Genomic DNA, 24,582 nt, shown 5'->3' with positions numbered 1-24,582 from the left:
TTTTTTTCATTTCGTTACCTACTCTGAATTCTTACAACACTTTCCGCTTTTATTAGTGAAACAGTTTTGATTTGCTTCTTTTTAAAAAGTTATTTTTAAGGAAGGAGGTTTGTTGGCTTTTCAAGTGAGCCTTAAAAATGTGATGATCCAAATAGAGTCTAGTAAACCATCCATGAACAGCATATCTTACAGACTCTGTACCATCCTACTCAGCCCTTTAAGGTGTGATTCTAGCTGTAGTACCCTTATTTTGGAACTGTAGATGTTTAATGTGCATCTCTGTTGCATGCTAGTGATGATGCCTTCACGGAGTTCATACTTATTTCCTGCTGTGTCGAGATTGCTTTAAAAACAGCAGATTCTTTTTCCTGAAGGTGGCAGTGAAGGGACACCCATGAAGACTCCTTTCCAGGGGTGAACTGGGAACTGCTGAGCCCTCAAATTGCTTACATACCAATGAAATGTCTCTAGTTTTTTGCTTATTTGTTTTCACTCTGACTCCAGCTTCTCCAGGAGTTACCGTATTTTTCAGGATGAGTTTACAGTTTTGAAGTTCATTGTTTTCTATAGAAATACATCATTTGGAGATGAGGCCACTATGTACTGATGTAATTTACAAATTGGAGATGTATATTGAGTCAGCTTGCTTCTATCTTTCGTTTTCTCACCATGTGCTCCGGGGCTGGCTTTCATGCTTAAATGTATGGAACCAGGAGCTTGCAAAGTTGCTGTGTATTCAGGCTGCAGGAGGAGGACAAGGTGGTTGTGAAGACAGTGTACAGGTTTCCAGACACATGATGTGGTACATTCTCAGGAGCCGTGTATTTCTCTTTGGTCTTCAGCTACCTAGTTGTTTTTTTCTGATAGTACTTCTAGGAGGGGTGGTTGCTGCTGAGGGCAAATTTGGTTTTAGGAGTGGTGGAAGGAGAGTGGCAGATGCTCTCCTAATGACATCTCATGCTGTCAATGAAAACTGATGTTGGTGCCGCTGTTCCTCAGATCATCTTTAAGATTCACTGCTTTGACCCACATTCTAGCCTTCTAATTAGATACCACCTACAAGTGCTGGTCTATAAAGGTTTGCTATAGTATCTGTGTCCCTTTTCCTCTGACTATTTGCAGTCAGGCTAGTAGACTGTAAGAAGGCCTGTACTGGAAAACCAGTGAAGTTTCTTTCAACAGAAGTTTTAGGTGTATATGCAATATCTCTGGTCGGTTTTTACCGATGCTCTTAAATTCAAGTGATTTGGAGTTTAAAAGGTAAAGGTGATCTAGCTGGCCCTAAACCAAAGGAATTGTTGCTTTGAGGGTAGAATCTTCCCTTGAGGGAGAAATTGGTGGTTGGTTGGAATCCCTGCAGGTTTTTAGGGAGGAGATTTGTATCTTTTCATCTGTTTTCAAGAAGGAGAAACGAGAGTTATAAAACCCACTTAAAGGTTCAGTTAAGATTTATCCTGGCTGCATAACTGCCTCTACTAATAACTTTAATATGCATCATCCTGAAACTCCTAATTGGCCCTGGTGTTGGCAGGGCTTTCAGACCCAGCAGAATCTCCAATGTTCAGCAGCTTTTAGGAAGGAATGTAGCCAGAGCAGCACGGAAGATGAAATGGCTGCCTTATAAATTCTGACTGACCTTGAGAGTCCTTGTTTTAACAAGCAGGAGGACGCTGTTGAGAGCCAGCTAGACGAGAGCAGTGGTGGGAGTGTGTGTAGGTGCACAATTGTGGAGGCAAAAGGAGAAGACTGGGAAGACCTTGTGGCTTTGGTGGGAGGAGGTGGCTTTGTCTGGGGCCATGTTCCTGCTTATCCTGTTGTTTCTGTTGTTGGTAGGAGTCTTGCCTGTACTGACAATGATCAAAAATGGGATTTATTTGTAGGGGTGGGCTATGGAAAATCTGTTCCATGAGAGCTGGTATTTTTATTTAGGAAGCAATCCCAAGCAGCTGCACTTCTCTGTTTGGTGACTGACTGGCCCATGTGTGGCTGTTCATCACATAGAGCCTGAATGACCAGGAGGCTGAAATTCTCCTTAGCTTCTCCTCTGCTTCTCCCTTGCCTGGGTGGAAGGTGGAAGGAAGCCTGCCAGGCCACTGCAGCGTTGTATCATTTTTCTGCACGATGGAGAATTGTCATTCTTGCTCCCTTGGGCTGTCAGTTGGGCACCTTTTGCAGACCCTAAATTCCTTTTAAAACAAAACATTTGGCTTAGTTTATTTCATTCCATTAAGTAATTTCACTGCTAATGCATAATTATCTGCAGCAGTGACACTCGTTTATGTTTTAATTATCACAAAGCTGCACAATTCCCCCTCCCCTCTGCCTGGAAGTTGTCACTTGTGCAGGGTGGTTTTGCAGAGATAAGTGTGTAATACACGGCAGTGCTTTGGGTCTCACAATACTTAGGCAGTTGCTGATTGCTAAATGAAGGTAGAAGAAGAGGCAGGGATTTTGGTCTCCATCTTCTATTAGAGGCTCTTATCGATGTGAAGTGAGAGACGTTGGGAAGCAAAAAGCTTATCAAAATTTCATAATACGGGCTTGAAGATAAAGATGTGAGCAAGTGCTGATTTGAGGCATTAAGCTTACAGGTGTTAGGAGAATTTGGAAGCGCAAGTATTTGTTTTTCTTCTGAAGAAATTTGAGAAATGAAGCATCCGTGATCCTGGGCAGCAGCCCAGGAGCCCTGATTGTGTTTAAGAAAGAGTCTTTGTATTTATCTTCCCCCTCCTTTTTTTGTTCTTCACCCCCCTAGCTTTGTTTGCAGCTCTTTTTTCACTAAACACCCTCTCCAAGTGCAGAAGAGCCCAGTAAAAGTCTTTGATCCAGCCAGTCATTATGAGGAAATGCAGCTGAGTTACTGGTATTTACTCCTGGGCTGGGAGAAGTTACACTCTCAAGTGAAATACCTGCTATTTCTTAACAACACTGTTGTCTGTTAAGGAGTGATTTTGTTAGTGGAGGACAAGGTCAGCCCTTTCCAAACAGTGGGCAAATGGGCAATACGATACTTGTGTCCTTGAAAGGCAAAGGTCTGTTTGGGAGAGAAATATTGTTTAACAGATTACTAAAACCTTGCAGAACCTGAATGAAGAAGAAGCTGGAGGGGGTTCATAATTGCGCTTCTCTCAGCTTTGTGGAACTAAACAAGTGCGTTGTAGACAGATCATTTAACTTGCAATGATGCACTGAGGTTTCTGGGTGAAGAACACCTGGAGCATGTGTCAAAAAGATAGCAAATCTTGAGTGGAGCTTGGTAGAAATGAGGACAGTATGGAGAGGTAAAGTCTGTTTATTATTTTACAATAGATGGAAATGAGGCCATTTATTGGTGTTTCCTGCTGGCAGAGACATTCTGCCAGCTACCTTTGTTTGGAACTCTGACCAAGATGTGCAATACTTAATTGTGTTCCAGCTTCCATCCTTACTTAATGCTTAGGATTGAAATGACTCTCTTTCATGTACAAAAGCATTGAATTCTTCTCCTGTATTGTTATCATGAAGGCAATTTCTGGTTGCTGACTGGCAGGAATGAGGAAGGGAGGACTGTACAGCTTGTGTTACAACACGCGTCCTCCCTCAGTCCCTACATATCTGCTGCACTTGGCTAGGAGCAGTGGCACCTGTTTGAGCAGGATTTCTTTGGCCCAGAAGTACGTTGTATATTTTCTTTGGCTCAAGGACATCATCTTAAGTGTGTCACTTGAAGACCTCACAGCTTGCTGAGCTCTAAATCTTTCTATCAATCTCATGCTTATTTTCTTTGGTAATCATCACCATAGTGTTGTATTTACTTTCCAGATAAGCAGACTGGCATAACGTGGTGGCCAGTTTGATGGCTTGCTTTCTCTCGGGAAAGGATGTTATATTAAGAATTGTGCTTCCTACAGGAGGTTATATACTCACCATGCAGTTAATTTAGTCTCGGAACCTTCTTTCTGGGAACTTGAATACCACTGACAAATTTCCAACTCTCTCTTCTCGAAATACTGTTGGTTAAAATACCTTTTGCATCTGACTGTGGATGCTCTCTAGAGCTGTATTCTCACCTTTTTTAATATACTTTCCAAGTAGAAATTGGATGAAATGTCACTCTTAAAAAAAAAAATAATAAAAAACTAGTTCATGCGAGGGTACAAAGCAAAATGGGGAGACAAGGATAAAGCTCTGCCTCAATTCTTTTGGTTGACATGAGTGAGATACGGTATGGTGAGGGAGGTGAGGCATCATGGGGGAGCTGCTGGGGTGGGTGAATGATCTCCACACAAAAACCCATAGCATACTCCATGAAGCTTGGGGTTGGGGTAAGAGGGAGAATGGCCCTTCCTGCCTCTGTGTGCACATGTGATGCTTTTGCCTTGGAGTTTGTTGGCAGGTGTGGAGAGAAAGGATCCCAGCCCTGGCAAGTCAGCCACCAGTGTGGCTGATGATTAATCACCCTTTTCAAATTGCAATTATGTCAGTCATAGAACCCGTGAATATTAATTCCTGATTTGCTGCTTGAAAAATGGAACAATGATGAGACGGGTCCATTTTACTAATGTCTGAGAAATGGGCTAAGCACTGCAGCCAGTAGATAATACTGAAAGCAAAGGCTGCTGTGAATCTGCATTGTTTTCTGTCTGTCTTGCCTGTTCTTTTTCAGTGTTTCTGTACCTTTCTTCTGAATCCTCTCGGTGCTTACAGTGAATTTTCCACGGTGACAGTAGTAGGTGGCAGGTTGGCACCTAGAGTGATTTAATCACTGCAAGCAATATTAGTTACCTGGATTTGGTGGATGGCTTTCCACCGTTCACTGCTGCTTCCTGAGTCCCTTAGAGACTTAAGAATGAAATAGGGATTGCTTTTTTGCTGCTCCAGCTCTTTCCCTTCATCTCAAATGTGTGTAACCTTTCATTCCATTATACTTAGATCTTTTGAGATAATTTTCTGATTGTGCCATCTTGGAAGGATATTAACAGGCGAGCATCAGTACATTGTGACTGCTTTCTTTTCAGCAATCTGCGCAAATGCATGAGTGATGAAAATCTTGGTTTCTCCTGCAGTTTGGGTCTGTTATCAGTCATGATCCTGTCTTGTATTTTCTGCATGTATCAAGACAAATTATTGCTTCTTGCTTGTGCTTTAGTTTTTATGGAATAGTAGTTATCTCAAGAAGTGTTGTCATGATGTGTTGATATTCACTGAGATCTTTGAAGGTGAATAGTGTGGAGTGTTTTTAGAAAGCAAAAATAAAACCCCTCAGAACCCTCCAGTTGTTTCATTCTTGACGCTTTTCAAGTTTTTAACTTTGCGTTTCTTTTAAAGCTTTTCCGAGCTTTTAGTTGTGAGTGACTTTAAGTATCTGCGTGCTTCATTCTTTGCTTGTGGGGTTGGTATATGCCGAGTTATCAAACTGACAAATGATTTGTAAGAAACAGAATTAGATGGTTGAAGCTCCACAAAAATTGTCTCTTCTGTTTGTTCTTCTTTTAGCTGTACGTTTTATGTGGCTGAAAAAGTTAACCATTCCCTGAAAAATTTTCAGAATGGGGCCACTAAAGAGCTGAAAGCGTTGGGAATGTGAACTAATTACTTTGTATTTGTGGAAAAACAGACTATTACCTGGTAAACACTCGAAATTAGTGCCTTTTTTCATGCTGAAGTGATGCTTCTCCATTTTGAGATTCTTGGTGTTTTGCACATAAGAGAAGAGGACCTTGCAGGAGAATTGTATCCCATCCCATGAACTAATGTGTTCATGTTTAGGAATATCGGTTTATTAATTTTGATCATTGTTTAGTGCATAGTGTCATAAGCCCCTGTTATTATCCTTCTGTTTAGACATCCATCATTATAGTTACTGTCCCACTGAATTAAAGATGCTATTTGATAATCTCTGTAAAAGCAAGGGATGCAACTTGAAGGCAACAGGAGGCCACTTCTAGTGCTGTGTCACACTGCTAGGAAAATGCTAGAAAAAAATAGGCTGCAGCAGAGAATAGTGGAAAAAAGTTTTTGATTTTTTTTTTTTTTTTTTACTGTTGTCATTTTCTGGAAGAAAAGCACAGGTAGCAGACAGTTAAGTATATTTTGGTAACAAGTTCTTACTGGCCTGAAAAGACATCAAGGGCAGTCCTAAGACTGCAGGGTCAGTGCTTCATTCCGACTCTTCTGTTTTCCCCATTTTTCAGCTTTTATAATTGAATTTTAAATTGCTTCTTTTCATCAGACTCTTTCATTTCAGAAGGCTCCAAGCAGTTTGTATTGCTACTGTTACCCTTTGAGGTGAAAATGAAGCATTTCATTTTGTGAAACGAGGATACTGAATAGACAGCCCTTTAACAACCAAGTTAGCTTCTTGTCTCTAGTTCTTGTGGGTGTTATTTTTATCTTCCTCCTCCTTCTTCCTGTTTTCTTGGTGCACTTTGTCTTAACTCTGTAGGAACTACTTTGTCCAGTGCTTAGTTAATGGCATCTAAGCATGCCTGTCAGACAAGAAAGTGGCCACACTTATTACAGCTCTGAAGAGGTATCAGGACTGCCAACGCCCCTGACTTCTGAAAGTGCCTGTTTATTGGGACGGAGAGTCTGCACTTAGAGACCTGGCTGCAAAATGCAGTGTGTTCAGTAGTGCCTGGCTGATATAGAAGCTTCCACTCCATGGTAGGACTAGAGTGATCAAAAGCTTCAGCCTCCATTTCTGTTGGAGTATTATGCCCCAAAATGCTTTGAAAGATTTGTTTTGTCATCAGGAATTCATCTTTGGTTTCATATCGCTTGTTCTTAGGATAATATTGCATTGCTGAATGGGTACTGTAAATATTGATTTTTGATTAATTGAAATAGTTTTGAAGCAGATTTTTTTTTTCTTTGTACTTGACTTGTTATAGTAGGATTTGTTTTCATATGACTTCTTAACAGTACACATTACAAGATCTTCTTCCAGGATGCTGCCGAGACACTCCTTGTTTTAGGTGGAAGCCCAGCAGACAAGTACGTAGCCAGCCGCACAGCGGTGTAAGGTGTGTACATTTCTTTTGTTGACACAAGGTACAAATATCAGCTCTTACTCAAGAAGTGCCAAGGGAAGGTCATGTTTAAAGATCATTCGGGCTCACAGGTGATCTCTGGCTTTAAAAACAGGTCTGATTATCTAGCAAGGGGGAATGGCATGATACTCCAGTGATTTACCTTGAGAAGGAATTCCAGGATATCAGGCCAGGAACTGGAGGTTCCCATTCAGAAAGTTAAGGTGTTCTGGAACAGAATATGCTGATAATCACCGTCACGTCAATACTTTTGGTTGCTGGGGACTGAGAATGGAAACTAAAACGTGAAATGGCTCTTTGCCTTGTTGTAGGAAGTAAAGAGTTGACTGTAATTTGTAATGTGACTTGAGAGAACAATCAGTGTTGTGGACAGCTCGGGAGGAGAAAGGTGTCTGTTTTTCTGTGTTAATATGTGGGTTTTGTGTGTGTTTCCCCCAACATCATGTTAATAGACCTCATCCTTTTTACTTGGCAATTCAAAGGTAAGCTCTGCTTCCTCTGGGGCTTTGGTTTGAAATGGATCCTGCTTTTATTGCTTGAGCACTGTGACCGGTGTGAAGAGGAAGATGGGGGCAGAAGGAGACGGCTTCAGCTGCTGCCTGTCTCTAAAGAGCTTTACAGAGACGAGTAATATTTTGCAATTGAGTTTCTCTTTTAAAGACACTCTGATGCTAATGTTGATTTAATAAGGTTCTCTCATTCTCTCTCCTTGCTTAATTTGAAACATCTAATTTTGTGCTTCACAGTTCTGAACACAGAATTAGTGAGGGAAGAAGAGCTGGAGGCAGGGGGAGCAGAGTGCCACACCAAAAGTTGCCAGGGGAGATTGATTCAATAGAGTGAAAAGGTGCAAAAGGTTATATGACCACAGTTCAGAACAACATGATAGTGATACTAATGAGAAGGAAGCTTGAGCCTTTAAAATGTTTTCAGGTCTCTGTGGGTGTATTACCAACAACTAAATGGAAAAGGGAGCATCGGTGTGTTGGCTTCTTCGAGTGGCTTTTTCTTTTGATTTTACATGTATATATATCTGTATGAGATAAGCTTTTAAGGGTTTTTATTTTAAAAGTTGTTTTGATAAGTATGGCATTTATTCTCAAAAATGCTTAGAGGTTATGACAGATTGTGAATTTGATCTTGCTAATTTATTTTGTCTGCACCTGTATGTTTTTTCCTGCTCTAATTTTATGCTTGTGGAAAAAGCTGTTGGCATCTCTTGATATTTAATTGCTTTGTTGTGGTGGGGATAAATGTAAACTCCCCCAAACCACACTGCCAAATGCTAACTGAAATATTGTACAAATAATAGTAACACAAGGTTTTTCCTTGTCCTCCTGCTTTGTTAGTGTACTTTTCCTCTGTCTCTTAGGAAACCATTCCTGTGCAACAGAGTTGAATCCTAATTTGCCTCTTGCTTGAGTTGGATGACAGTTCTTCACGCAACCAAGCGGACACTGTAAAAGGAGTACAAGTTATGTTCAGCTTCATTTTATGATAAGCTGCCAACGTGTTTCATTGAAAACCTCATTAAATCACAATTAAATCCACAGGAAAAAAATAAGCCATCTCAGTGAATATTTGATTGATGAGGTTTATGGTTTTCAGTGCTGGCCAGAGGCATAATCTATGCCTTTCCGTTGGAACTTGGTGAAAGCTGCAGTGAAATTCCAACACAGAATCATCAGAGGACTGTCCCAAGCCTGTGGATGATGATCTCCACCTGTGTTTCTTCTGCCCCATGGCCTTGGTCAAATACAAGTGTCCTGCTCCTGCCTCAAACTCTTGTATAACATCCCCCTTTTCCTCTTTCTTCTTGTATTGTTTCTGGTTATAGGAAGTGAACTTTGGCCAATTGCTTCTGCTGAGTTTGGTAGCTGATACTGGATTGTACAGAGTTGCCTCAAACATTTGTTTGGGGAGTGCACTTGACCAAGCAGGCCTGCATAAGGAATGAAGTTTTAGGGCCAGCTGCTACTATAGATTCTAAAAAAACCCAGAACCTGCCTTCAAGGGTTTCTTTTTTCCCTGACTCTCAGTGCAGATAGTGACTAGTCTCCAGGAATATTTATTGGATCACTTGCCTGTCTGGTTATTTCTAGTCTTCTGCACTGGTCAACTTACTTGATCAATAAGTCAATGAACATGTTCTTAAAATTACTTTGGAGTTATAGTGTACAAAAGGAGCTCACAGAAAGTAAATGATTGATTGTGCCCCAACTGTAATTAGAGAGCAGTGTGGAGATATGTTTGTAAATAGTATCTACTATAATAAATACAGCAATCTGTCTTTAGGGTTCTGTGGTATTCTGAGCTGGATTGACCCTTTCAGTTTGGAAACTCGTGAAGCATCAATCTTAGCTCATCTTAGTTCATCTGACTGCTATATTTAGAGCATATGCTATTTTAAAGCTAAACTTTGAGCTCTTGCTTTTAATCAAAGGCCCAGGAGTAAATACTTTTCTAGTTCCGTAGCATGTGGCTTCATTTTTGAGCTCCAGTGAGAACAAAATGTTGTTTTCTTTTGCTGAGGAAAATTCCTCAAACTGTTTAACTCTTCCTGCTGCACCTAGTCTTTACTCTCTTCTTGACAGCAGCAACACTTGGTTTGTGATCCTTGCTGAGAGATTACTGGGTGCTGGTCCTTCACAGAAAGAGAGAATGCTCTCCCCCTGACTTTTCCAAGCCATCTACGTTGAGCAAGTGTGCTGTGTTGCATTGCCCAGGAATGGGCATTGAATCAACATTGGATTCTTGGAGTTCTTATAAATGTTAAGCGCTTGCACAAAACGGAAGACCGGTGTTTGCAAATTGGCTTGTCAAATGGAAATCAAAATATAGCTGGCAGTGACATAGATTTGCAAGGTGCTTTTGATACAACTGTGCCCTCGAGATTGCAATGTAAAAACAAAGAATGCATCTTTACAGTAGCCTGAAATCTATTGTTGCTGAGTCTACACTCTTCTTTTTGCAGATGATTTCATTATGATATACTTGGACTTCATTAGAAGATGCAACCTTGCAGCATTTTCTCTGATGACAGCCTTGTGAGGAGCCAAAAGTGCATGTGTTTGAGAACCAGTATATTCTCTTACTAAAACACACTGTGGGTTGCAGGTGCTTTGGAAGTAAGAATCTGAGTCTCTAGTGGACATTTTGTCTATAGCTCAAACCACAACTTAATTGGCAGCCTTTTCATAACGCCGACTGTGGCCTAAGATGTAGGGAATGCTGCAGGCAAAGACCAAGGTGCATTTTCAGAACTGGTCGTAGGGAAATTTAGTGCTGACTGCCTGTCTTTCTTTAGTGATCGTAGACATGAGTGAGATTGTGGTCAAGTTCCTCACTTCTGTGTTTTTTTCCTTTCTGAGCAGCCTCTAGTGTCTTTCTGCGTATTTTTAACCCCATTTTATTCCATAGATAACACCTTACAACAAACCTGATTGTACATTTGTGCTAGCCCACAGCATCTATTTTCATTTGAGTCCACTATGCTTCTTGTGGTCCATTCTGTAAGGCTTTGGAATCAGCTTGGTTTATGTTAAATGTTGATTGCTGTATGTCTCTCCCACATGCACTCTGGCAAACTGCTAGGTTGGATTCTGCTGCTATAAAGATCCTGACCCTGTGATGCTGCATGAAGTGTGCTCCTGGTATGTCTGGGATGAAAGAGCAGGGAGAACAGGAAAATTTACAAGACTGTCCGAGTGGGTAGAGGTGTAAACTGTGATGTCTGAAAGTGCACCTGACTTTCCACCTGCAGAAGAATTCATAGAGACAGACAGGGAATGCATGACCATGACTGAAGGCTTTCAAGAATTTTCTTACTCAACCGTGCCTTTGCCTGTATTAAAAGTGACCCCAAAGTCAACTGTATTTCTTTTAAAATGTATAGTATTTGAGATAAATTATTTTTTTAAATAAGAAGAAAGTAGATTTCTAATCTGGTGATAGGAACTCTGTATTCACTGTACTGTACTAAACCGTGTATCCACTGGCTGCTGCCTATAAATACCTGTTTTGTTCAGAGGCAGGTAATAAATTGCATGTAGTGCCTGGTAGCAAGTGTGGGAAGGGAATTCCTTCTGAACTCACATGGTTCATCGTTTTATTGCTTGGAGACATGTGGGTTGATTATGCATGCCATCCTGATTTTTTTGCAAAACAGTGGTTGTGTTTGAAGTACTGCGTCTGACTCGGAAGCTAATATATTTGGTATTTAAGAATCTGGCAAGAGAAAGCGATGTCCCCATATGCATGCACAGAAACGAGGTTGGGATGTAGGCATGCGTAACTATTATTTTCCCCCCGTCTGTCCTATCCCTAGAAAGCCATATGCCACCCTTAGGCTAGCATAATGGGAATCTGTATTAATGATTAGGAGCTAGAAATAATCCAAGGAGAATTTAGTGGCCTTTGAGTCTAGCTTTATGAGAAAATACCTCATTGATTCAGTGGGGTCTGAAAGATGGTCTGGGATAGAAAGTCATAATTAATATAGAATTTCATGCTGCGCTGTCTTGAGATTTGTTTCGAGGGGGTTAAATTGTCAGGGACTTGGAGATTCCTTTGTCTAACAGAAGGCATTTGAGTGAGGAGGTAAAAATTTGGAGGGGGTTGTTGACTCGCCTGCTATCAGAAATAAGCATCTTGAGCATACATCTCTAGAAAGTTTACACTCTGCAAGATTTCTATAGCCATTGAATGCTTTGTCTGTTGGCAGCCTACAAAATGAAAACTCTGTATGTATGCGTGTATAGAAGTGGTGATGGGAAAGGGAGAATGTAGGAATGGGCTGAAGTATTAAAGCAGGCAATGAAAGCAGATGGTTTACTTTGGATTTTATAAAATAGGTTTCTCTTTATTTTGTTTTAAATGAAAACTATCAACTGTCAGTATTGCAAACCTATTTGCAGCAATGCTGGAAGAATTAGAAGTGCAGTTGTCCCTGAATCATAAAAGGGCAGAGGGTTTTTCTGCTGCTTCCTATCTTCATGTTTATAGAATTGTGTATGCTCTGTATATGTTGGAGTCAAGCAATTTCATCACTGCTTTTTCTCAAAACTGATTGCTCTTCAGTGTCTCTTCCTGCTTCCTCTCCCCTGTCAGTTGGTTACATCTCTGACTCATTACATTTAATATTGATACTGCTTCAATTTTCCACTAAACTGGAAGCGTTTAAGGGTCTGGAGTGGGTACTGAATGTCTAGATACATTCTTTAAATGCTTTAATTCTTATCATCATGGAAAAGTTTAGAGCTGGCTTATTGCCTTAAGAGAAAATGACTCTTTGCTCATTCAGTGATGAAGTCTGGTCATCAAGATGTTAGAATATGTGCTGCAGAGCTCTTCAGATACTGACATGAGTGCAAGAATTGTTGCCAGCAGCTGTCTTGGGTTTTGGGCACCTGCTGCCTCTCATTTCTCGCATCTCCTACTCTAGCTTCCACTCCCAAAGTTGGCAGTGCCCCTAAAAATCCTCCGTTGTGAGTTTTTAGGCAGGAGGGCTCTACCAAGCTGGTAGTCAGGATTCCCAAGTCATCGGTCCTGCTGTAGGGAAATGGGTTGTAGGACAGTTATTGACTATGGCGAGGTAAGGGACATCCAGGGCAAAGCTGGTTCCAGTCAGGTTCCAGAAGCATTTGCTTTCCTCAGGCCGCTGTTTTATCACGTTGGTCCCGTCCTCCCCCATTGCCAGTTGCAGAGCTGTTTGCTTGGTTGCTGCCATTTTTATGTTTGCCCAGGCTGTGACAGACATGAGTGATGTGCCCATTCTGGCAGTCGTGTATGGGGGGTGTGGTGCACGGGCTTGGGAAGAGATGCTGGAAATTGTCCTATGTGTGAAATACTGAATTGGCTCTGTATTCATGATTTCATTGGAAGCTGGACTGTTGATACATCTGTGAAACGTCCCCTGCCTGAAGAATCAGCTCATAGATGTGAGGTCCTCAAAAGCACTGATGCATTACTTATGTGATTCCCATATCTAGCTGGAGTCTTCTCAAAGTGGACTGTCTTTTTTCCCCACATAAATATCTAGAATGGGGCTGCTTTGGCCTGAGATCCTGTTTCAATAAAATTTTGCCTCTGGTGGTACAATCAAGAAGGAATATCTTGGTTTGGTTTTGAACCCCAAATGATTAAGCCCAGTATTTATTCAGCTTCCTTTGATTGCTATCCAGTGGGCTACTTGGAAGAGAAATTAACCCTCGTTTTACAGCAGAATACAGCAGTATTGACCAAGGGTGCTAAAGGACTGTGTGTCCCAGGGCAGGGATTATGAAGCTCACAAGCCCGGAGCTGGAAGTGAAACTCAGTTAGGAATCAAGGAACCCAGACATTGCTCATTTCGTAAACGTTTTAAGTAAACTTTGACAATATTAGTGGACATGCTGTGTCTTTTTTTATCAGTCAGTTTGGTAAACACAGCTCTACTAAGATATCTTGGCACAGGCTTGCAAGGTAACACAACTTAAACGAGTAGCCCTCTGAGTTTTCATTTTTGTGTTATTTAATTATTATGTTTTATTTAATCTGTCGTTCACTCCAAATGCAGTTATTTTTTTTCCCAAAGCAGCAATATGTCCTATTGCACCTACAACGGTTTTAATTTTCCTGTTTCCATTCAGTGAAGTGTATCTATCTCTTCTTGGAGTAATAATTTTCCCCCTTCTTGAAAGGTGACAAAATTAAAGCCTTTGGCAGTATCTCTGGAAGAGATGCCCTGTGGTTAGTAACAGCGTTATCTTTCTTAAAACTGTAATTCTGCTGTTGCGCATTCTATCTAATATAAAGAGTATAGAGGTATAAAAGGGACCACCTCTCAGTGATAGGGCTGGTTCTTTCTCCTTCCTCTCTTCTCAGCAACTGTCTGCTGCCACTGAGTTAGTACCTCCCATTTATTTGTTGCGCAAGTGTTTGTCCACCGGGAATGTGACAGTTAATGGCTTAGGCATCCCAGGGATGACAGATGTACGTACAGTAAAGAGCTACCAGTGTGCGTGACCTACCTGCTGAAATAATAACATGCACCATAAAGGGCCCTGCGTTTCTCCTGTCCATCTGCTGAGGATGGACAGCCTTGCAATTGCTAAAATGTGAAAACAAACCTAAGCACATCTGTCATGACTGTAAAAATCAGCAGGAAGAAAAATGTTATTCAAAGCAGGCTTTTGTCAAGATGGGCCAATGATTACTGGTAAACACGTGTTGTATATTGGTTTGCTAAGCCAAGGACTGGGTGCCGTTATATCAAACCTGTCTGCGGAAAGGGGGAGTTGGGCTCCCCCAGCTGAACTGTAGATGTTCAGTTGCAGCCTTCTCAGCTGTTGCAAAGGATGAGGATGGACGACACACATAGCTGGTGACACATTATCCCTCAGTTACCTGAAGTAGTCATTCTGTGCCATTAAAACGGTGGCAGATCCTGTAAACTTATTACACTCCACCGTCTGCTCCCTCTGGCACTGAACTATAACCAAAAGGAAAGATCCCCCTACCCTGTCAAGTCCCCTCAATAAATAATCATAATAAAAAAGAGCCAGCCTTTCTGAAGTTCCTGCTCAGCGAATGTGCTGCTGATTGAATATAGCCCTGAGAGGCAGGGAAGGCTTGCAGCTCTTGACAACAAATGAGAGCTCTGACTGCCTCATAAATATCTTGGCTTCAGAAGGTGGTGGTTACGGGCATGAAATGTTTATCATCTTGTACTTGCTTTGCTTCTGCTGGGTTATGGTGTAAGTAAAAAGCAGTATTAAGTAAATAAGAGGTGATACTGCAGCCTGCTTGATCTGCTTGTCTTCATACTTAAATAGGCTTGCTGACATAAGAAGCAGGTGAAGGCAGCTGGGATTTGGTAGAGGTTTGTTCTGTGTGCTAAAGGTGTGTTCAGTTGCCTATGAAGGGGGATCTGATTGGAAATCTGATCAATCAATGGGCTTTCTGTTAGGAAGCGCTCTTTGAAATTGTCCAGTAATGAAGATAACTTGCTGTGCAGGTTCACTTTTGCATTCAAAAATGCCTTTGCAAAAGAATACTTGCTCTTTGCAGGTAGTTTGGAAGCAGCGCAGTTGTTGGCCACCTATTTGGAGTATGCCCAGCGTTGCCCTGTGCATTCATTGGTTCACCATTTGGGTATTGACGTCTCTAGCACTGTGCAGCGCCTTGCATGACTCCCTGAAACCAGCTGCTTCACAGCTGCCTTCCCTTTGCTTTCACCCTACAGGGCAATCCTGTAAGCAGCCTTCAGGGGCTTTGCTTTAGTTTTAGTTTTGAGGCTGCATGTACTTTTGTTTCGCTTTAATAGCACGGTTCCCAATAGGGGACAGCACTGCGCTGTTTCAGATGCTTGTCATTTTTAAGGAACTTTTCTAAACTTGTCATCCTAAAAGCTATATTGTGCAGCAGCAGGCGGCCTCCATAAATCACTGATTTCTCTTTTTCTTCTCTTTCCTTTCCTTTCTCTCTTGCACTCTCTTTATTCCAAGCCTGCGGATTTGGACGCCTGGGTAAGCTCTCTTTTTTTGTCTGGATCTTGCTTATTCCAAGTGTCATGTTGTTACTGCGCGCGTACAGATTGTTATTGCCGAGCACAGATGCAGGATTTTATTTTCTGTCATTACATTTTAAAAGGTGTTCAGCTAGAAAATTGCATATTATTTCCTCCATAAAGATTTTCACTGGTTCCTTTTGTGTAGCTTACAGCTGCTGAAACCAAACTTGATCTGGTGATGTATGTTGTCGGCTGAGAGAGGAGCAAAACCAGGAGGAAATGAAGGTTACACCAGTACTGCTTTTTAAGGCCATGAGTCTGCATCTGGGTTTTAAAAAACCCAGTCACCTGTTTTCAACAGAATGAGAGAAAGGACAAAAAGGAAGTGATTTTGTAGGCCCCACATGTCTGGAATTGACTGCAGGCGTCTCGACAGTGATGGTGGTATTTCTGCTGATGCAAGTGGAGGTTGAGTCAAGGCTCCCTCATGATTACTTGTCCGGTACCAGTCTCCCTGTAAAGTTCTGCTGTTCAGTCTTAGACGTGATGTGCGCAAGCTGCCTCTTCCTGTTTCAGTGTTGCCTTTTCAGCTTTGCCAATCCCCTTAGGCTTGGTCAGGAACATGCCAGCCAGCTAATTTTGGAGCTAGTTCTGTTCTTCAGTGCATTGCTGTCAACTCCTTCTTCTAGTCTTGGAGCCTTTGATAGCATTTGTTTTTCTCCCCTGCCACCTGGACTGCTACCAGGACTGGAAGAGGCGTGGAAAAGCATGAGGCATAAGAATTTGCAGTTGCGAAGTGTGGTGACTTGAGGTACCCAGCCAAAGTCTCTCTGCTGTGCTGCTGCAGAGATATTACTGGATACCTTTGGGGGAAGCTGATAACTCCTCTCAGCAAAGACAGGGTGATGTAGAAACAAGGCATTTCATGGAGTCTTACGGACCTTTCCTTTATGCTTGTATGTTCTTTCCCTGGATTGCCTCCGACTGATTCTCTAGGCGTCATCTCACTAGTTCATCTGTGACTGGTGAATGTTTTGCCAAGAAGATAAATATTTTCGCAGTAGTCTTGCCAAGTGCTGTGACTTGCCTTTGAGGAAGTTCTTCATAGACTTGGGTATGGACCTTTCCTTCTAGCTCGACTTGTCCTTTGCAGAGGGGCGAATGATTTTATTTTTTCCTCCAGCAGAGTCTTCTCCACTCCCTTTCCCTAAATCCCAGAATCCTAATTGTATTGCAGGGAGAGACAGCCTGATGGTAGCCGTCAGCTGTGCTATTCCTGCACTTTATTCCTGGGTGCCACATTCCCTACTGTAATCAGACCCTGCCAAGAAGCTCTTTTTTTCCAAGCAGATTTCCTTCCTAGTTTTCATGCTTAACAAGGTGATAAGAAGGGACTGTGATCCAAAATAATAAAAATATGGTGATATTTTATAGGGGCCAAAGCTGATCTGTGAATGGATGTAACTTGAGTGAACCCAGCTCTAGAAGAGCAGTTGCGCAGCCTCATGTGCTTCATGTTGATGTCAGTTCAGGATGAGGCTAAGGGCATCTGGCTTTGTTCACAGAGAATGAATCTATAATATTTCATTGCCTCAATTAAAAGGGTTGTAAAATATTTCTTTTTGGCCTGCCTGTCAGCTAGCAGGCCAGTGCTTGAATTCTTTAGTTAAGCCAGGATGTAATGCATAGCTTTAGAAATGTGCTTTCACAGTTTCTTTCTAAATGGGTTACTTGATAAACAGAGAGGAGGAGGCAGGGATTCGCACATGACTCTGCCCTGTCTCTGTCACCATTCAAAGCAGCACTGAGATAACCTGAGAAACTTTGGGCTATGTAAAAAATGTAAAGCTAAATGTAGGAAGAATTTGAAAGAACCCCCAACCAATGCATGAATCTATGCCCATGGGAGCTGTGGTAGTATGATAATAGTACACCTTAACTGTCCTTTTGTAAGAATGCACTGCTTGTAACCTCTGTAACTTGTAATTGCAGAGGGAATTCTTGAGCATTTCCTGCATGTATCTTGTACATAGTTTTTGTAGAGAGGGCAGTTGCCTATTGCATACATTCCGTTTTGTAAATATGTGCTGTGCCATGCTACTTTTTCTAAGTTTTGAATGCATTTGTGTATTTGACAATTAACTATTCTCTTCTTCCCCTCTGTTTTGTGAAATGCAACTTTCTGATACGTGATTTTCAAACTAATGTGTTATAATGCATGCCTTCCCTTCTCTGTCCTCCTTTAGTTCTAAAGGCCTTTATGTGTAAAGTGTATCTGATGCTTTGTTTGGCACCTGCAATCTCAATCCCTTGTGAAATTGTAATCATCTCCCTAGCAGCCAGTCCTGCCTGGGACATCACAGGCTCCAACTTTGGGTAGGGAATAGCAGCAAGACTAGAGGAACTCTTAACAAATATCCTGTATTCATACAAACTGTCCCTTGTTGCCTAACCCACTTTGGAAAAGTGAGTATTTCAAATGACACATGCTCTGACTGTACCATTCATACTTCAAACATGATAAAGTATACTAAAGTTTCTAGTAATAACAGCTGGGGATAGAGAGAAACAGCAGCTTTAAAGCAGGTTTGTCACAAACAGGTTTCTCAGTATACTTCAATGCATTGAAACAGCAGCTCTTGAAAACAAGCAAGGCATTGAAAATGTTTTGAGTTGTGAATAAAATTTTCTCTGCAACCTCTTGTTTGTCATACAACTGATGGGCTATAAGTGGGACATGATGGACAATAATATGAAGAAATTACTTAGGGGGAAGAATGGGGACTATATTCATGTCACAGTCTATGGCTGGGAGATCCATTTTTGGTTCTTTGACATCAGTTTTGAAAGACCCTAGGAAAGTCACTAACTTAATGTCTGTCTGCTGCGAGGTGCATTGGTATGGAGGCATTATTCACTTTGGGCACCACAGATGCAGTCAGATCTGCTTAGGAATCCATAGATTGTCATCATGCGTGTCAGCACGCCTCTAACATGTCCTCATCTCAGCACCCTACTTGAGAGATTAGGCATCTCGGTTTTGTTCCGTGCCAGAGGTGTCATATGGATAAAGATGCTGAATTTCTTGGTGAATGAGGTCAGGCAAACTCATTGGATGAAAAAATAGGTGAGTATGTGGATCTCTGTCTTGCCAGAAACAGAATAAACGCTTCTTGCCCATCAGTATTGTTACAGGTATTGGTTTTGTGCTCCCAGAATGTCTGCTACTCTAGGAGAGCAGCTCTGCCACATAATTAATTTATTTAGCATAAACAGGAACTTCCTTGTGTTTAAGAGCTGATGTTTTGACTTTTTTGTTCTTTTTTTTTTTGCTTGTATTATGGTTTGCACAAAAAGCACCTTCCATCTGAATTTTGCACAGGGCTTAGTACTGTATTACTCTTATTTATTTTTCTTATTTATTTTCTGCCTAAGGAAATGTAAGTCACTTGTTTGGTGATCTGGTTTTATGGGTGAATAAGGGCTCTTTATTCATCCACTGGACCACTCTGCTTGTTTACATTGGTTTTGTTTCAGTTGAAAGTGCTTAGTCCTTTTCTGTATATAAAATGGATATTGATTCAGAGAGATAGGTATGGTTCTTCTATCAGGAAACAGTAATGATTTTGGCATTTAAATTGCCCATTGGTGCCCCTGTTGTTGCTGTGGTGTCTTTTTGGTCAGGCGACATGTATAGGGCAACTAACTCTCATCTGTCTCCCTATTCTGTTTCAGATGGTTTGCAGACTGGAAGATACATAGCAGCTCTGGTCAAACCAAAGCCAGAGATTTTGCCTTTAATCAAGTGTCTTTGAGAGTGAGGGAATTTAGATATGAGCCTGTAGTGCTTGTGCTTTACCCTGGCCCTTTTGGCTGGGAAGGCAGGTGTTTGAACCAAAATATTTATTTTTCCTTTAAAAACGAACAGACACCACTACCACACCCCTGCAAGCCCCCTATTTCATGTACTCCTGCTTCTTTACTTGCTTGCTTATCAACTGTCCCTCACTGCATGGCTTAAAATCTCTTCTAAACCCTATTATACCACTGTATTTCCATCAGCAGGGGAGTAGAAAGAAGGAAATGCACAGCAACTGGCTTTCAGATGTGATTTTTCTCATTAACAGCGGCTGTTGGCCGTAAAATGACAGCTCTGAGTCTATGAGGATGTTTCTGTCCCAGCTGCTTAATCATATGGGACCAGCATTTTCTGTGATCTTACCATCATCGTTAAAAGTTAAGAGCAATGCTTCTGGGATGCTATAGATTAGCAGGGTTTGTGTTCATACCAAGCAGACTAATAATTCAAGTTTTGAAAGGTGATCTAGTTTTGAAAGGCGAATGTATGTGGCCCCAGAGATTTTGGAGTGAGATGAGGGAAGACAAACAAGTGCCATTCTTCTTGTTATTGTTGTTTATTATTTTTAAGCTTAAAAAGTTTGTTTCGGTTCTATGAATGCCATGGTTTTTTAATGTTAGTTCAATATAGGGTTGGGAATGCAATGAAATGCTGTTGGTTATAAAGAGCTAAAAGGCAGAAGCTGCTGCTGTAACAACACAATTATCTGGTGACCAGATTATCCTTAAGCATATGCCTGTGTACCATTTTACTGTTTCGGAAGTCACACGTTTTGGAAGACAAGAGAAATTCTCTGATCCCCATCTCCCCTCCAGTTCTGCAGCACGAGCCCAGAGGAGTTGTGGGAGTGCTGGTGGGGTGTGCGGAGAGAATGCTGCAATACGAGCACTGTATGTGTCTGTGAGAGTGAACGCGTAGTCCGTGAGATTGTCTGTCACTATAAAAATGCCACACCACAGACTAGAATTTTGGATCATGATTCCTCATGATTGTCAGGATCTGTTAAATCTATGGAAGTTTTCTGATACTCCAAGGGGGAATTGTTTATAAAGTGGAGGATTTGAGGTTTATTTTTCAGGTGAGGTGAAGAACATTGAAGGGGAGTAATAAACCTCATGGTTTGTGAAATACAATCTTGGATAAAGTGGAGTTCTGAAAAAGGCAATAGGGAGGTGTCACCTTTCTATGATTATATATTTTCAATAAAGATATAAAATCAATGTTATAAGTTTGAGTATGATAATAAATATAGGTGTTTCAAATTTGTAGGGTAATCCAGAATGAACAGGAATACTGCAGGTCTGTACTTCCGAGGGGGATTCCATGCACCAGTTCTGCCCAATGGATTTTTTTGTTCCTTCCAGTCTGCATCTCGTGTGCTTTCGTTGCAGTCATGCTTCTTATTTTTAATTTGTTCTTCTACTGATGCTCTCTTGCTTTTCTTTCTAGGCCATAGAGCTGCAAGGCAGGGAGGCAGAGTTGAAGAGGCAAGAGGCCTTCTATAAAGAGCAGTTGGCCCGCATTGAGAGGAAGGTAAGGCTGGATTGTCTTTTCTTTGTGGCCTCTGTGTACTAAAGGGATCAGGTGTGGGTCTGTATGGATCCAAGGAGTAGAGAAAGCAAGAACCATTGTGCTGGAACTGTCAGCTCCCAGTATCTGTCTGCACTCCACTCCTTACGCAGGTGGTGAAAAAGCTGTGCAAAACAAATCTTCTGACTAACTTGCTTTTGAAAGATAAGGGGGCTTTAACTGGATGACTTTTAAAGAAAGATTTCTAGTAGCCCAAACTTTATTTTTTTTTCACCATGGGGATTAGGTGAAAGCTAAATTGAAAAAATCAAGTGCCTTGGTTTTTATTCCTTTTCTTAAAATCCTCTCCTAAATTAAACAAAAAAAAAAACCAAACCACAAATCTTGCTATAAATATGAATTAAAGTTGTATTATTAATTTTTCTCTGGGGAGCCCAGCAGTTCAAAGAGTGGTGCTACAGTGCACTGCCTGCTTCTTGCTGGATAAGCCTCTGAAATGAACATGATTTAAAGAGACACTGTCAAGCAACTTTTAAGCCTGAAATGACCTTTGCAAATCCATTTAGGGATTTGAATCTCTCCCCTAAACGTGGGATTTGCTTCTCTGTTTAATTGTTTACCATGATGAGTTTTTAAAAATTGATGCCATAAAAATAGGAGCAGCCATGCTGTTCCCTATGAGCTAATGCATATTTTACTTCCTGGCAAAATTAAATAATGTTATAAGTAGTCTTTATTTTTTAATAAATGTGGAGAATAATCTTCTCCAGTTTAGAGCAATTAGACCTCCTGACAGGCAGTTGCTTATATCTGACTTCTAGTTGGGTTATGCAACTAAAAAGAAATGCAAACAATGAAAAAGGTGGGTTGTAAAGAGACTGTGAAATCAATCACCCTTACTACCAACATATAGGATGATGGTGAATATGGAACATGGAAAGATTGCAGATTATGGAATGGTAGGAAACTATCAGAACATCTATTCCCCTTCTCATTCCCTGCTATTGCGTGGTTGTCCGTGCAGCGTTTTTTTTTTAAGCCATTGATGGTAAAACATGCCCATGAGCAATTTCACATGATACAATTTTGCAACACTTTAATCCATACAGTTCATTAAAAAATAAACTATTAAAAGTACCACTCAGTGTTGCATTCAGATTTTTAAATTCTATTTCTAGATAATGGGGGTTGTTCAGTGAAATTGCAAACAATCTAGCAGCTATCGTTCTAATTATCACAGTTGTCCATATGTTCATACGCAAAGGGAATTTTTGCAATTTCTTGGTCTCATGCTGTGTGCTTCTATTATTTTCTTCTCTCCGGATCTGGTTTCATGAAGTGGAAACTGCAGGGAAAATCTGTGTGTGTGTCTGTCCTTTATGGACGGTGGAGTGGGGAGAAGTTTGTGTCCAGACTACGTTGTCCTCTTTTTGAAATCTTTTGTTGCATTTTGTTTCCCTTTTCATGTCCTTATCCCTTACTGCAGGGTCACTTTTTCAACAAAGTGTTGGATATTTTAATGCAGGATCTTCTTGGGCGAGTAAGGTGGTTTGCTAGTCTTATTCAGACTGCAGAGCTGCATAGAAACTGTCTACTAGTTCACGTGTACGAAAGCAGGTAGATAAAAAGGACAGATTTTCTTTCCTTTCTTGAAACTCTAGATAGTTTCTGACCCTTGAACACTAGCGTTTTGCTGGTAATAAAATAGAAGAATGCCTCCAACTGTTAGTGGGAGGTGGTGGGGGCCAGAAGGGAGAGCAGAGAAATGTACTTGAAACAGTGTAATAAAGCTTAATTGTATTAGTTTTGAAAAAGGTTTTCGATCTTCACTGTGGATAATTTTATTCCTATAATGGTTGGAAAGATGGAAAACACAGCGCAGAACAATCTTTTTTATTAGCTGTTGCTTTTATATAATTCTGCTTTTATTTGTTGAATACACGCAGACCTTGGCATTTATTTATTTAATTTCCCTTCCATTCTGCTAAAACCCTCCAGTCCAGGCTTAGATGTTTTTTTATGTACCTGTGTATGCATGTGTCTGTATCAGAAAAAAAGCTACTGATAAGGGGATGACGTGGGGAGAAGCTCTGAAAAAGTTTGCTTTCTCCACAGTTTTTAGAGGGGATGGTCACTTGGAGTGTGGTCACTGGTAGCTTGGAGGTGTTGGGCTGGGAGTGAAGGGGTATAATGGCTCAGTGTGGAGTCAGGAAGCTGAAATGTCTTCTTCTAAGGATCGGGCTGTCAGGAATTCTCCCCTCCCCTCTCCTGCTATGCCTATCTATAACCTCAAGCTGGCTTTGTCCCCAGTTCTGCATGATAACAGAATTCAGCAGTAGGAGACTGAGATTTGTTTTTGAAGGACATTTTGAATGCTGATGTTGCGAAGTAAGTACCTTCCTGGTAGGGTGCTAAGAATAATTGTGTTGTATATTCTTGACAATGGAGTAGCCGCTGCACTGAATCAAACGCGGAGATTGTCCTGTTTCTTCTGACAGTGGTCAGTTTTCAAAGGCTTTGAAGGAAGATGCAAAACAACCTCAGCAAAACAAAGCAACAAAAAAACTTCTGGAGAACAACTTTGTGAAGAGCTTTCTTAAGTGTTGTCAGTCAGAGGCTGACACATGCCCTGTGCAAAAGCGTTTATTTTCATTCTATGTTTTTATTCACTGTAATGGAACTTGGATTATTGCCATGATTCTTCTGTGCGTCTCAGGCATTTTTCCTGAAGCCTTCTTTAACTCTTTGCCTCCAATATCATATGTCAGTGTGTGCCACGGGTTAACTTATATACGCTACAAATTCTCTGTCACCAGTTTCAAATAGTTTTTTTATTTAGTAACCTTTACGTGAAAGAGAGAAAAGGAATTCTCTTCATTATCCATTATATGTAGACTTCTTTTCCCTCTTTTACCTTCCCATTAAGCTTGAGAGGTCCTCACCTTTTCAGCCTTTGCTTGTGTGAATGATTTTTTTCCAGGTTTCTCATTCTACTTGTTTGTCTTTGGGCCCTTTCCCCCTTGCGACTCTGTCTTTGAGATGTATTGACCAGAATCGAGCTCAGTAGTTCCTTTGAATGCAGCAGACTGTCTGAATATATTATCCTTTTATTTTGTAATCTCTGAAAAAGTACTGTAATCTACTGGACAGAGCACAGAATTGGAAGCAGAAACCTGCTCGTTTTCTAATAGCTGTTTCTCTCTTGGGAGTTTGAAACAATTATTTAGTCCATCTATCTTAGTTATTCCATCTATATGATGGAATAGCTTATAAGGGGAGGGCAAAGTGTTGTGAAATGGTGAAGTTTTAGAAATGCTAAACAGGCTGTGTCTTTAGTTTTGCATGAGATGAGCTGTAAGTATACCTTAGTTCAAATAGACCTTGAGAAACTCAGTTTCTCTAGACAGTCTTAATAAAATTTTCACAAAAAAAGGGCATGTATGAAAAAATAATTTGTGTTTAGCTTTTGAGGTTTTCCCTGTTTTTCTTCTACTAAAGCCCTAGAAGAAATAAGACGGTGAGTGCAGCTGTGCTCTGTCACTCTAAAGGTCCATCTAGTTCAGTGTGCTGGTCCTGGCTGTGACCAAAAGTTCCATGTCCAGTGATGAGTGTCAGATCAGGGCACGTATATAGGATACCCGCCCCAAATGCTTTGATCATCCTGGCTGGTC

At 41.0% G+C, this 24,582-nt stretch overlaps 1 protein-coding gene across 2 annotated transcripts in view; it reads left to right on the top strand.

Moving 5' to 3' along the window:
* Nucleotides 1-24,582, top strand: part of CHCHD6 (coiled-coil-helix-coiled-coil-helix domain containing 6) — a 110,604-nt gene that overhangs the window by 15,902 nt on the left and 70,120 nt on the right. Inside the window, exons 5-6 of one of the 2 annotated variants that reach the window (XM_069865725.1) lie at nucleotides 15,518-15,538; nucleotides 20,831-20,914. In XM_069865725.1, the coding sequence (XP_069721826.1) occupies nucleotides 15,518-15,538; nucleotides 20,831-20,914 (105 nt within the window). The remainder of the gene's footprint in view (nucleotides 1-15,517; nucleotides 15,539-20,830; nucleotides 20,915-24,582) is intronic. The other variant, XM_069865724.1, reaches the window with a different exon arrangement.

Source organism: Phaenicophaeus curvirostris, chromosome 11 (assembly GCF_032191515.1).
Source record: "Phaenicophaeus curvirostris isolate KB17595 chromosome 11, BPBGC_Pcur_1.0, whole genome shotgun sequence".
Taxonomy (NCBI): Eukaryota; Metazoa; Chordata; class Aves; order Cuculiformes; family Cuculidae; genus Phaenicophaeus; species Phaenicophaeus curvirostris.
Note: the sequence above shows the minus strand (reverse complement) of the source record. Positions and strands in the feature narration are given on the sequence as shown.